The following is a 13,798-nucleotide window of genomic DNA, read 5'->3' on the forward strand; positions in this document are numbered from 1 at the left end:
ACTTCTGCCGGCCTCGGCTCCGGCTGCCAGATCCTGCCTCTTCCCTCCACCACCCAACTGCATCCCAGTCCCTTTCCAAACACAAACTGATCCCGGCATTGCCGCTGCCCCGGGGATGCAGTGCTCCGTCCCAAATCAGGTTGCTGGTTGTTTGCCACGTTCAGCGCTTTGCTTATTTTTAGGGTGAAGGAAAAAGCAGAGCCCGTGTCGGAAAGGCAGGGAGGTCTCCTCAGGAGCCCTTTTGGTTCCCCAGAAAAATGAAGCTGTGATTTCCCTCCCCCTGTTGCTCTCTGCTTTTAATCTTGTTAGTACTGGAAGGCTGAAAATCTCCCGGCTGCCCCTCGCCCGGTGCGGAGGGACCCGCGGGGAAGGCACTGTTCTTCTCCTGAGGTTTCTGCGGAATCGGTAAAGCTGCTCTGAGGCTCTTGGGCTTGGTGCCACCATTGCAAAATATTCCTAATGCAGGATGCATCAAGGAAAACAAGGGAATCCGGCAGCGGGCAGGGTGACAGGAACCCAGACAAAAGAAGCAGTGAGCGAGAAATCCGGGGAGATGCAGCGGCTGCTGGGCCTGGGCGGCTGTGTGCCGAGGGCTGGGGCTGGGGCTGCCGAACGAGCCCGCCTGCTCTTGCACCTTCTCTGCGTGTTCCCCGCGGGGACGGGTCGAGCTGGTGGGGCAGCTCGGGCCAGCGCAGCAGCCCGTTCCTTCTGAACCCTGCGGAAGGCGAGCGAACAGAGACGCCTCGGAAGCGAGAGCCTGTGGTGGGAAAACCTCTGGAGGAACGGGCTGAGGAATCATTGGAGGCTTCACCGAGCCGATGGTGAGGGTCTCGCTGGGGGTCCCGTGGCCCCGTTCCCCATGCAGGAGGCTTCTAGGAGGAGTGATACGTGCCCAGCCCTGTCTGTCCATCGCTGGCACCGCCGGGGGATCGCATGTGGCATGGGGAAGCATCGGTGTTCAAGCCAAAGAGGCATCGCTGCCCCGCAGAGATGCCTGAGCTGCAATTCTTGGGGAAATCCTGCACTGGAGCGCTGGGCTGAGCCTCGGGGTGCTCAGCTGGCACTCTGCCACCGCTCTGCCACCGCTCTGCCACCCGTCTGGCTTTGCGTCGCCATCGTGGTGTGGTCTGTGGGGCGGCAGCGCCCCAGACCCCCTCTGCGGCCGGCGGGAGCTGGAGCCCCACCGGGGGATGCAGCTCGGGAGCACCCGGAGCCCCGTGGCGTCACCATCCCAGGTGGTGGCAGCGTGGGGGGCTCTCGGCCCCAGGGGACATGCCGAGGCCGAGCAACCTGTGCTGGCAGGGACAGGGCACGAGCCGTGCCTGGGGGTGCCGGTGCCGGTGCCGGATGCCATTCCCAGTGTGGGCGTGTGGAGCAGCGGCTGCCTGAGCCCTGCCTGGGGCTGGGTGCTGCCTGGGGCTGGGCGCTGCGTGGGGCTGGGCGCTGCTGACCACAGCAGGCACGGAAAGTGCTCGGAGAGCAGTTCCGGCACAACGTGCCGGTGAGGGGGGTCTCCAGTCCTGGGGGCGAGAGGCTCTTGCGCCCGGCTGTGCTCCATCCCACCCTGCGTGGGGTGTCAGCTTTTCGTGCTGTAACGCCGGCTGTTTCCTTATCAAGGACCATTGCTTTTATTTAGCATGAATTCCCCAGGCTAATTCTGGTGCACGGAATAAGCACTGTTTTGTGCTTTGTTTTTAAAAGAGCTGCCTTTCTGTTCCACTATGGGCTGGGAGATCCACAGGGAATTTTGCTGTTGGTGGCTTCAAGAGAGTGTTAGACCTTGCAATGGGCAGCGTTCATCCTGCCCATCCCCAGAGCTGCGTTCTGGGGTGGTTTGCAAGATGCTGAAACACATAGGTGGTTTGCAGCATGATCTCTGGGTCTGGTGTAAGCTCAGCGCCTGTTTCTGATGCCGGGTTATTGCTGCTCGGGGTTTCTCCGGAGCCTGTGCCGCGGACACATCCCCGCTCCTGGGGCGCAAGCTGGTTTTGTCAGCTCCATAAGGATCAACCCACAAGGAAGGGATTCTCCCACGTTTCTTCTCTGTCCTGCAAGACGTTCCCCATATTCCTCGTTCTACAAAGATGAAAATAAGGTGGAGGAAATCCCCTCTGCAGAGCACTGGAAAAGTGGAGGTCTTCACTGCTTCTCCCTTCCTTGCGATTCAGATGTGGTACAATAATCTCCTCTTTCCTCTTGCTTTCATGGCAGGCTCCCTTTGCACTACCACTGATCATGCTGGTCCACACGACAGTGGTAATTCTGAGTGCAAATAAGTAATTCCCTCTGCCTTTAGACGCAAAGTAGCCACGTACCGTGTGGGAAGGTGTGTTTTCAGCTTTGGTGCTAGGTCTGCCCAACCTGCCTGTCCTTGGCAGCCCATGGGCACGGTGAGGCTCTTGGGGAGACCAAAATGGCCCATTGATTCTTCGGGAATAAAGGCAGTGACAATTTATTACCAGTGATTAAGTTCAAGCCTGCTTGTTCAAGCCACCCTGGGGCAGCCTGGCGAGGCAGAGCCGGTAGCCGGCCGGGAGGGGATGCGCAGCCCATCAAGTTTGTGAGATGGGGACCCAGGCAGGGCGCAGGATGGTGCTCCCCCCGCCACGGGGTGTCGGTGCCCGCCGGCAGACCTCGGCCGGGCTCCCTGCGGCAGCAGCCCGGGGCTGCTCTGAGTTTCTCACCCGCTAAACCTGCCGGCGCCGCGAGAGGCACCGAGCCTTGGCGTGGGTGCCAGGTGAGTCTGCAGCAGTGGGAGGAGGAGGAGGAGGAACTGAGCTCGCCAGGCGCGAGGCCGAATCCAGACTTCCCCACAGAGCCGTTCCCGGCTGCAGATGCACCTGGGGTGCAGTATAGGGGGCTCGCAGGAGCCCCCGGCACGGTACCAGCCCCTGTGTTGGATGCACGTGTGCCATCTGCGGTGCTGGCACTTGCCTGGCGCTGCATTAACCACCCAGCGCTGCCGGGGAGAGCAGAGGGACCCCTGAGCAGAGCGGCTTTGCCTGCGGGTAACTGCTGTGAACAGGGAAGAGCAGGAGGCAGCGGCGATGCCGAGTACCCCCGGGGCTGCCGCGGGCTGGGGCACAGGGCTTGGGGCTGCGAGAGGGTGAGGAGTTAATCCCCGTGGCCCCAAAATCTCCCTAAAGCCCTGCCTGAGAGCTGCTCGGGGAGCACCCTGCGGCATGAAAAGCAAGGGATGGGCTGGCCTCGCTGCCCAGCTCTGTGGGGTCCCACAGCTGGAGCCTGGGCTATGCCGCAGCCCCGCATGGCGCTGCTGGAGGGTGCTCCCACCAGTGCCGGGGCCGTGCTTGGATGCTGATTCACGCTGCTGCATTAGCAAAACCCGCAGCCGCCGCGCAGGCTGTCGCCTCAGGAGCAGTTATCCGGCAGGGCAAAGCGCTGCCTCCTCCTGCCCAGGTCCTCCCCCGCCAAATCCGTCCCAGAGGGGAGCAGCAGGACCCCCAGATCCCAGTCGCTGTGTCCCGGGGATGCTGGCACTCCCCCCGGTGTGGGGCACGGTGCCTGCCGGGGCTGGGGGTTCACCGCGGCTGCACATCACCGGCTCCTCTGCTCCCGCTCTCTGGGCTCTGTGGTGCCCTGGTTTGGGGATCGGGGAGCGGCACATCCTGGGCAGAGGGGATGCCTGGGCTGGCCGTTGTGGGCTTTGAGCACTAGACCGGAGACAGCCTGGAAAAAACAACCCTGGGGCAGCAAATGCAAAATGCTGCGTTGGGGTGAGCTGGCTGTGCTCCGTACTCCTCTCCAGCCTCCCCTTCTTGTCCTGCTCCTCGTGCTCCCCTGGACAAGGACCGGGCAGCACTTAGCATTTCCAATCGCCCATCGATTATCAGCTGGCCCATCCCATCGCTCGCATTGCTCTGGGCTGGAGCTGCCAAAATCAGGGACAAACGCTGGCATCATATATGGGCTCGGCAGCCTGTGAGCGCAGTGGGGCATCGCAGTGGTACCGTGGGATGCTCGGCGGGATGGATGGGCTGAGCAGATGCTTTCCGTAGCTCCCCTCCGCTGCAGCAGTTCACATCCCTGCGTGTGCCCGAGGTGCTGCCTCCTCCAGCAGCACCAGCCAGTTGCTACGAGCCTCTGGATCTGGCCTATTTATTTACAGGAAAACGGGCTCCATGTTTCCCGAGGGATTAGCTGCTGCTGCCGCATCATGCAGGGCTCTGTGCTTCCTTACCTGATTTCACCGGTGAACGGGTGATTCTGACTTAATTAAGGAAAAGCGGGGCAGCCGCCTGCCTGGGTGGCAACCCGGCGAGGTCCAGGGCTGGGTGTCAGAGCCCTCGTCCCATCTCTGCCCCGAGTAATGCCACCACTGCAGGCACCCTGCATCCCTGTGGCAGAGCTCCCTTCCCTGGCGGGGACGAGGACTGGGGCTCGGGGGAAAGCTTGTCCCGTGTCTGGAGATTGGTGGGAAAGGGGCTTTGTACCACAGGCAGGTACCTGCTATGCTTCTGGTTTGCCTTATAAATTAAGAAAGCCTTCATCCTACGCCTGCAGCACGCCCTGCCGGGGCAGAACCCTGGGCACGCAGCATCCCAGCGTTCCTGAGCGGTGGGGGGCAGGCAGGGAGCACAGCCCAGATGTGCAGGGGATGCAGTCCACATCTGTCCCTGCACAGGTGGCCCTGGGGACTAAACTGATGCCCTGGTGCAGGGGCTCATCCCTGCACCGGCGCTTTGCATGGCTCCCATCTCACCGGGGACGTTTCCCTGCCTTCATCTCCTCTCTCTGTTGCATTTAACCTGCAGTTCCCCTGCGCCCAGGACCCGCGGCACCGCGGCAATGTCTCTGCCGGGGAGCAGACGCTCGTCCACCGGATCACGAAGGTGAATATGCTTCGGTCTCTGGCCCCCGGGACCGGGCACCGGTGCCTGCCTGGCACTCCTCCCGGCTGGCAGCAGGGAGGGAACGATCCCCACCTACACCACGAGCTGCCACTTTGCAGCACGAACCCCCCCAGCCCGGCTTCCGGGGGGTTGCATGTCGCTGCCCACTGCACAGCACTTCCCCGTCCGTGCATGCAGCCCCCTGAGCGCTGCACCCCCCCGTCCCTCTCTGTCCGTCTCTGCCGCGGCTGGGACCGACCCCTCTGTCCATCCAGGCAAAGGCAGGCGGTGGCGGAGGGCCCCAGCAGCAGTGCAAAGGCACTGGGGTCGGGGCAGTGAGGTGGGAGGTGTGTTGGCCCTTGAAAAGCTTCTTGAGCTGCAATGATAAAGAGCAAGAGGGGAAAAAAGAGAGAGAGAAAAAAAAAATGTATTCCGCTCCAAACGTCTCCGTGACCTGGGCTGCCGTTATTTAGGAAGCGGCTGCCACCGGCAGCATGGGCAGAGAGCAAAGGCAGATCTGCCCAGGAGTAGGTGCTGAGCCGGCAGCGGGGCGGCTCCAGCTCTGCCAGGGCCACGCTCCCAGGAGGGCTCCCAAGGGGCTCCTGGTCCTCGGGGTGCAGGGGTGCCATGCTGGCGTCTGGGGGATGCCACGCCGGGGCGGGGGGGAGCGGGTGGGCAGCCCCCCCAGCCCTGCCTTTGCACCCGTCGCCGTGTCAGTGCCATTTTGATCCCTGCTGTTTGTTTTGTCCTTTTGTCTTGTGTGTTCTCGGTGTGGTGGTTGGCAGTCGCGGGGTTTATGGACGGAGTGGCTTTGCCTCCTTCTTTAAGTCTTCAGCGCCCTCAGCCACTCGGCCTGAGACACAGCCTCTTCTCCCTGCCTCCAGGCGCCCCTCGCCCCCCGGGAGGGACACCTACGGCACCTCCTCGCTGAGCAGCAGCAGCAATTCTGGCTCCTGCAAGGGCAGCGACAGCAGCCCCACCCCAAGGTAACCCATCACCCGTGGCCCCAGGGCGGCTGCCGGGTGCCCCCGGGCAGGGGGGGAGCAGCACCCGTGCTGCCGGTGCCCGGCGGGGAGAGGGGTACAGGGGCCTGCGGAGCGAGGCTGTGCGCTTGGCGGCTGGGGGAGCCGGAGCTGGCGGAGCCGCTGGTGTGTCTCGCAAAGACCCTCGCCATCCTCCGCCAAACCTCTTCACCGCCATTGTCGTGTCTTCTCCCTCCCCGTCCCCCCGCCTGCCAGCCCAGCGCCCCGTCCCCTTCCCTCCATCCTGCTGTGGCTGTGGCTTGCACACTGCACACCTCCCTCCCTCCGCTCCTGCACCCCGAGGGGCACCCCGGGTCCTTGGGACCAAGGACACGCTGGACAAGAGCTTCATTTCCATCCCCTCGCGCTGCCCAGCGGAGGTCCGGCAAGAGCGAGTGGCAGCCTGGCTTCTCAGCGGGGAGCTCCGGGTGCGCTCGGGGCATGAACAGCCGGGCACCGAGCTGCGGGACGGGCACCGGCCCCAGCCCTGCGGGCACAGCAGCCTGTGCTGGTGTTTCAGGCCATCCCCAGCCTGAGCTGCTCCTGCTTGTCCCAACCGCCTTCCAGCTCCTAGAGGTGGCATCAAATCTGGGTGGGTATGGTGGGTCCGAGGGTACCCGGGGAACAGAGCCCGTGCACGCCGCAGCAGGGACCGGTGACCGTCCTGCTGCCGCGGGGTGTTGCAAGGCTGCGGTCCTGCCTGGCTACTCCTAACGTGATGCTTATGTCTCTGGCCGGAGGCTGCTGGTGCTGCTGGGCTGCCTGCCACCATGCACGGGGGTTTTGGGCTGCCCTGCTGCCGCGCACAGGCAGCACCCCCCACCCTGCTGCGACACGGGAGCGTCTCGTGCTGCGCACAGCTCTCTGTGTGCCTCCCAGCCCAGACATGCAGCCCTGTCCCCTGTCCCTGGCCAGCCCCTGCTCTCCACGCTGCCCTGGGCTTTGGGCCAGAGACGTCACCTCATCCACCCCACTGGCGGCACGAGGAGGGTCCGGACGTGCTGCTCTCCCAGCCCGGAGCAGAAGCCGGGTGCCCCAGCTTGCTCCCCCATGGGCAGGACAGCCGCCAGCTCCAGACGTGCTCCATCCCAAACCCTCCCATTACCCATCTTCCAACTCCATCTCTGACAGGGCTGATCCCACCCTGGGGTCTCCATCCGCATCTGTCATTCCCCGGAAAGCTCTCTCGGGGCACGCAGAGACCTCGATGCCCGCCTGCTCCTTGCTCTGCTCATGCACCCGCTGCCCCGGCGAAGCCTGCAGCTCTGCAGAGGGCTCAGCAGCTGTGGGCAGCACCAGTGGGTTTGGGAGCTGCACCCACCCTCCTGCCAAGCGGCACAGCACCCTGAGACACCCACTCTGCCCCTCCCGCCTGTGGGGCTCCTCAGGGGTGCGCTACGGGGCTGCACCCACCCCGTGCCCTGAGAGCAGTCATCTCCTTTGGGTCCGCTCCACTGAGTCCATGCCAGCGGCAGCACCGGCGGGTGGGTGACGGCCGTGTCCCCGCAGGCGCTCGGCCAAGTACAACCTCTGCAGCGACAACCATGGGATAAAGCCACCGACGCCGGAGCAGTACCTGACGCCCCTGCAGCAGAAGGAGGTCTGCATCAGGCACCTGAAAGCTCGCCTGAAGGACACGCAGGAGCGGCTGCAGGACAGGTGAGCACGGGAGCCGTGGGCACAGAGCCCCTGGCGCGGGAGCCACTGGGAAGGGCCCCGGCACTATCCATCGCCACCCGCCGCAGCAGCTCCTGTGTGGGACTGGTCCTTCTGGGGGCTCTCGGTTCCCAGCGCTGCATCTTGTCCTTGGGCTCATGTCCAGACACTGGGTTCATGGCTTTGCAGTGGCATTGCTGCCCGTCCAACCAGGGAGCCGTGGATTCGGGAGCCGCGGAGCCCGTACGCCCCACCTGCGGTGGCTGTGTTCTCCCCTGCGCACCCGGTTAAGCCTCTGCCATGCTTTTTCTGAATTTCAGCGTCAGAGGGTGGCTAATCCCCATCTGCTCCTCTTGGGCTTAGGCACGTCCTTGCTGGCGTGCCGGCTGCCACGCGCCCACCCGGGGCACCTGCCCGTCCCCACGCAGCCCTCGGGAGCCCTGGGCTCTGCATCCTCTCTGGGAGAGGGCTGAGCATCACTCTCAAGGGTCCCCGAGCACCGCTCCGAGGGTCCCCGAGCTGCTGGATCCATCCCTGGGTTTCAGCTGTGGGTGTTACTGGGTGATCTGGCTCCAACTCTGGGCCGGGCATGTGAGGACAGGGCTGTCCCCCCCAGCCCCCTCAGCGCCGCGGCGGTGCCCTCCCCGTCTCTCGCAGGGATGCTGAGATCGAGGACCTGAAGACGCAGCTGTCGCGGATGCAGGAGGACTGGATCGAGGAGGAGTGCCACCGCGTGGAGGCCCAGCTGGCGCTGAAGGAGGCTCGCAAGGAGATCAAGCAGCTGAAGCAGGTCATCGACACGGTGAAGAACAACCTGCTGGAGAAGGACAAGGGGCTCCAGAAGTATTTCGTGGACATCAACATCCAGAACAAGAAGCTGGAGACGCTGCTGCACAGCATGGAGGTGGCGCAGAACGGGGCGCTGAAGGAGGAGGGGGCCGGCGAGTCGGCCGGGGGGTCCCCAGCCCGTTCCCTCACCCGCAGCTCCACCTACACCAAGCTGAGCGACCAGGGGGCCGGGGACCGCAACGTGGGGGGCTCGCAGACCATCTCGCTGGACGAGGGGGCCGACAGCGGCTTCGCGGGGGCAGAGGAGGCTCCTGGCCACACGGACCCGCTGGAGGCGGGGGGCGAGCCCAGCGCCCGCCTGCCCCCCAGCTCCACCTACGAGAAGCTGCTGGGGCTGCGGTGCGGCGTGGAGGCCGGGGTGCAGGCCAGCTGCATGCAGGAGCGGGCCATCCAGACGGACTTCGTGCCCTGCCAGCCCGACCTGGACACCATCCTGGAGAAGGTGATGAAGTCCCAGGCTTGCAGCTTAGGCAGCCCCACCTCGGCCTGGGTCTCCGAAATGGAAGACGTGATGCCCGGCCCCGAGCTCTCCAACCCCGCCGGGGCCACGGACCTGCTGGCGGCTGAGCCCGACGCCGCGACGGTGGGTGCCGGGGTCGAGGCGGGTGCCCTCTGCAACCCGGCGGTGCGGCAGCCCCCCAGCGCCAGCCCCTCCGTGGCCATCGCCTGCGTGGCAGAGGAGGAGACGACGGAGGTGACCGGCTGCGAGGCCGCCCCCTCCAAGAGCTACTGGAGCCGCCACTTCATCGTGGATCTGCTGGCGGTGGTGGTGCCGGCGGTGCCCACGGTGGCCTGGCTGTGCCGCTCGCAGCGCCGGCAGGACCAGCCCATCTACAACATCAGCTCGCTGCTGCGGGGCTGCTGCACCGTGGCCCTCCACTCCATCCGCAGGATGGGCTGTCGCCCCGTCGCCAGCCCCGGGGGCAGCACCCAGCCCTGACACCCCCCCGCCGACCCCACCAGCTCCCACGGACCCGACCGCTGATTGTAAAGCCCCGGCGTGTCCCCGCTCTCCCGGGGGTCCTTTGTCGGCTCCGGCTCATTATGCAGCCCTGGGGGGGGTGGGAAGGGGTGTGGGGGGAATCTGTGGGTGCATCGGGGTGTGCTGCCCCCCCAGTTCCTTTGTCCCAGAGGAGGGAAGGGACCGTTGCTGGAAGAGAGGTGCCCAGCCGCATTGCAGGACGCAGTACCAAGCATCACAATGCGACCGCTTGCCCAATGGACGCCCCTGCCCGGCCGCTGCCGCAGTGCCTCCAGCTGCTGGGGGGCTATGGGGCTGCACCCCGCCGGGGGGGCTCGCTCCCTTCATCGCGCCCACTTTCTGTTTGTCCTCGCCCTGTCCTGCAGCCAGCCCTGCCGCGGGCGGGCGATGGCGAGGAGCTGCCCGGCAGCGGGGAGAGCCGGCAGGTCACAGCGGGACCCTCCCGGGTGCGTTTCTTGCTCCAAGTGCAGGTTGCGCCACGACAGCAAAGTCTGGCTGCGGGTGGGAGGATGGTGGGAACCCTCCCGGGAACAGGGACCGGCTCTGGACCGGTTCAGGAGGTGGTGGGAGCCCGTGGGCCACCTTCGCCCCAGCACCCCCAGCCCACTTCGGTGTCCGTCCTCCTCTCTCCGGCGGGATGGTGCCCTGGCCGGGCCGTGCTCGGCCCCTCTTCAAGCCACCCATCGCATGGGAGATGCCTCCCCAGACCGGGATGGAACCGGGCTGTGGCTCCGACGCCACCGAGCGAGGCCGAGGTGAAGCCTCAGTCCCTCCTTCCCTTTGCTTTGCACTATATTCACTTTTTTTTTTTGGTACAGACTGAAGCCCTGTTGTTGGGGGGGGCCAAGGCAGCGGCGAGCCGGGGGGGATGCCCAGCCCTGGCTCTGGCCGCCGCAGAGCGGGACTGGGGGCTCTGACGGTTTCGACAGCAGCAACAGCGGTGATGCCGGCGATCCTGCCCTGCACTGGAACTCGGGGATGGCTTTGCCAGGAGGCGGCGAGGGGGTGCGGGCAGGGCCATGCAGGCAGAGCCAAGCGCCCTTGCCTGCCCCGGCTCAGCTGAACTCCTGCTTTGCTGGTGACCTCCGGAAAAATGCCTTTTTCTTTTTGAAAAGTAAAGACAGCAAGGATTGCTCAGTGGGGGCTGGCGAGGCGCGGGACTTGGGGCTCCCCCAGGCACGCGGTGCACCCACCCCATGAATGTCTGTGGCTTCTTCGTGACTTGAACTAATGGTGTTTCCCTCCCAACCCCGCTCCACCACCCATGGGTGCTGCCAGCCGGGCGCTCTGGGACCTGGCAATGCTCCATGAGCCGGCATCCACCGGTCCTGGGGTGTGCGCACGCAGTGTCCCGCATCCCCCGCATCCCCTGCATCCCCCGTCCGGCGGCTGGGGCACGGGGCGGCGGCTCTGCTCGCGATGGGGGACGGCGGAGGCAGCGGCAGCCGCTGGCACAGAACCGGGGGCCAGGTGAAGTATTTGGGGAGAAACGGTGGCAAGGCAGCCGGGGCGGCCGATGTAAGCGGAGCTAGGATATACACCTCTTGTGCAATGTATTTGTGGATCTGTGTACACGTCTGTTAGACTATCCAAAGCTTTGCCAAGAAATAAATGTAACAATTATATTTGAAAGACAAATCTATATAATATATTTTTTAAATACAGAACTGAAAAAGCTGTAACCCCCCTTTTCTTGTTTCCCCTGTCCTGTACTCGCTGTCTGTGGTGGATGTAATAAACGTCGCTGGGTCTGTGTCTGCTTTGGCTGGAGCCAGCCTTTGGCGCCTGCCCCGAGGGGGGCTGGCCTGAGCGGGGCCACGGAGGGACATGGGGACGCTGGGACAGGGGGAGGCACGTGCCCCATCCCTGCTGATGAGAGGGAGGAGAGGACATCACGGGCTGGCAGTCCCCCCGCGCCACCCAGCAGCCACCAGCCTCGGTGGGGACGAGGGGTTTTGTGCTAAACCAGTGTCTTTTGGGGATGCTGCGGGGGTACCTTCGGCAGCCCCTCCGAGCTTCCAGCGTCGGCCCCCCAGGACGGCGGGACGGCAGCGATCGTGTCAGAGGTCGGGGACGGAGTGGTCCATGGCCGACTTCACCAGCCCTGCCGAGAGCCTGGGCACAGGGATGGGTGCTCAGTGGGGGGAGCCCGTGGGTCCCCCCGGGGGACCCTGTGGGGCCCCAGTGGGGTGGGGGTGGGCACCGCAGCCCCGCAGTCTCACCGTTTGACCATGTGCTCGTAGATCACGGTGGGGATGATGGTCAGCGTGACCACATTCCCGGCCCCCGCCAGCACCTCCATGAGCTGCTTATCCTGAGGGAGAGAGCGGGTGGGTCCCGTGGGGTGCCCGGCTCTGCCCACCACCCTGCAGCAGCTCCTTACGGCTGCCCTGGCCGGATCCTGGGCACCCCCGGGCGCGTTCTGCACCGCTGGTTGGGTGCAGCCCCTACCTTCATGCCGATGACGTTCTGGCCGTTCACCTCGCAGATGTAGTGGTGGGTGAGAAGGCCGTTGCGGGCGGCAGAGCTGTCCTTGGCCAGCGACACGATTTTCCCCTTCTTGACCACAATGCCGATGTGGCCGCTGCTGTCCTTGTGCACGGTGACGGTGCGCTGGAAAGGCCTGCGGGGAGAGCGCGGTCAGCGTCGGCACCACCGCCGGCACCGCCTGCCCACCCGCCCGCTCACCTGTCCCGCACCACCATGACTATTTTCTCTGGGGACGCCTTCTTCAGCGCCCGCTGTGCCTTGTCGCTGCTCCAGCCCGTGCAGTTCTTGCCGTCGATCTGCAGGATCTGGTCACCGAAGCGCAGCCCCACCAGCGCCGCCGGGGAGTTGGCCTTCACCAGCTGCACGAAGATGCCCTGGGGACATGGCGGGAGCAATGGGACAGGGACTGGGCAGCTGTGCCATGCCACATGCTGTGCCATGCCACAGACCGTGCCATGCTGCACCATGCCGTGCCATGGCATGCTGCACCCTGCTGTGCTGCACCGTGGCATGCTGTGCCATTTAACACCACACATTGCCATGCCATGATGCACCGTGCCACGTCATGCTGTGCTGTACTGTCATGCTTGTGCCATGCTGTGCCCTGCCCTGCCACGCAATGTCATGCCATGCTCCCCTGTGCCATGCTATGGTGCACCACACCATGCTGTGCCATGCCATGATGCACCACACCGTGCTGTGCCATGCCATACCGCAGCGTGCCGTGCCGTGGATGGCCCCGCGCCAGCCCAGCCCCCTCACCTGGTCGACGTTTTTCAGCTGCAGCCCCGTCTTGCCCCGCTCGTCCTTGCAGAGGTGGATCTCCCGCACACCCGGCTTGATCTCTGCCCGGCGCAGCCCCGCGTTGTTCCTGCTCAGGGGGGCGACCAGCTGACCCGGGGTGGGCCCGGCGGGGGTCAGCGCCTGTAAGGGAGCCGGGGGTCAGCGGGGCTGGTGGGGGCACAGACCCTGCACACATCAGCGCTCGGGGGGATGCTGCGTCCCTTCGCTGGGCAGGATGCGGCCCCAGAGGGCCCCCCCTCAGCAGCGATGCTGTGGCATGGGGGGGAGCCCTGGGCAGGGCAGGCGAGAGCCGCCAGCGCAGACACCTACAGTGCTGCCTTCCGGGAGCAGGTTCTTCTGGATCTCTTCGCTGGAGAGAGCGAGTCCCATATAGTTCTCCAGCTCAGCCAGGTTGGGGTACAGCAGGGGCGGCACTGCGGGACACACCGAGGGCGGCCTCAGCTCGTGGGGTCCCCAACCCATGGCCATTGCCTCCCCAGCCAGGAGCCCCCTGGGCCAATGGAAAGAAACCCCCAAATCCCATCCCCTACCCATGCACTGAGCTGTGGGGGGTCTCAGCTGAGCCCCCCTGCATAGTGAGCATCGCTCCCCCCCACCCTCAGACAGCCCCTTGACGGAGAGAGCCCATCACAACCTGTGTCACTGGTGCCCGAGACGAGCTTCGGCTTCTCCGTGACCACCGTCGTGGCAGGGGTCCTCACCCCGGCAGCTGCCTGCGCCTGCCGAGAGACGGGGTTTGCTCGAGGCTGCACCCCCCATCCCCGGGAACCCTCTGGGGGCAGGACCCCACAGGGACCCGCTGGGGTCTGCTCACCCCCCCCATAACGCTGCTGCACTGACACTGACCTGCAAGATCTGGTGGCCCTTCATGTCCTCCAAGGAGGGGTAGAGCGTCGCCATCGCTGCTGCCGCGGACGTGCCTGGGGATGGGGACCGGGCGGTTCAGGGCCAAGGCACCTCTCCCCAGGCATCCCTCCCAGCCCACATGCCCGGCTCCGTGTGCCGGAGACGGGCTGTCACCCAGGGCCTCCGATGTGACTCAGGGCGGTGTCACCGGGCCACTGCCTCCGCCACTTCCCGGCAGCTGGGACATGGGTGGCTGCGTGCCGGGCACGGGCACCCAGGGCATCGCTCGGCTGGTGATG

At 65.3% G+C, this 13,798-nt stretch overlaps 2 protein-coding genes across 3 annotated transcripts; one reads left to right on the plus strand and one right to left on the minus strand.

Moving 5' to 3' along the window:
* The first annotated feature begins 4,806 nt into the window (after positions 1–4,806).
* On the plus strand, positions 4,807–9,317 carry SNPH (syntaphilin). Its single transcript, XM_059827399.1, has 4 exons — positions 4,807–4,850; positions 5,735–5,836; positions 7,382–7,531; positions 8,186–9,317. Exons 1-4 carry the CDS (start codon positions 4,807–4,809, stop codon positions 9,315–9,317), a joined length of 1,428 nt encoding a protein of 475 aa, XP_059683382.1.
* Positions 9,318–11,419: 2,102 nt separating this feature from the next.
* Positions 11,420–13,553, minus strand: SDCBP2 (syndecan binding protein 2). Of its 2 annotated transcripts, none has more exons than XM_059827275.1 (8): positions 13,500–13,553; positions 13,310–13,372; positions 12,963–13,094; positions 12,612–12,773; positions 12,048–12,223; positions 11,811–11,982; positions 11,582–11,673; positions 11,420–11,474 (listed from the first exon to the last, which is right to left on the minus strand). In XM_059827275.1, exons 1-8 carry the CDS (start codon positions 13,551–13,553, stop codon positions 11,420–11,422), a joined length of 906 nt encoding a protein of 301 aa, XP_059683258.1. The 2 variants fall into 2 exon arrangements, with proteins under 2 accessions (XP_059683258.1, XP_059683259.1); XM_059827276.1 differs by having other exon boundaries at positions 12,963–13,066; positions 13,297–13,372.
* Between the last annotated feature and the right edge of the window lie 245 nt (positions 13,554–13,798).

This window comes from Gavia stellata, chromosome 20 (genome assembly GCF_030936135.1).
Source record: "Gavia stellata isolate bGavSte3 chromosome 20, bGavSte3.hap2, whole genome shotgun sequence".
Classification (NCBI taxonomy): Eukaryota; Metazoa; Chordata; class Aves; order Gaviiformes; family Gaviidae; genus Gavia; species Gavia stellata.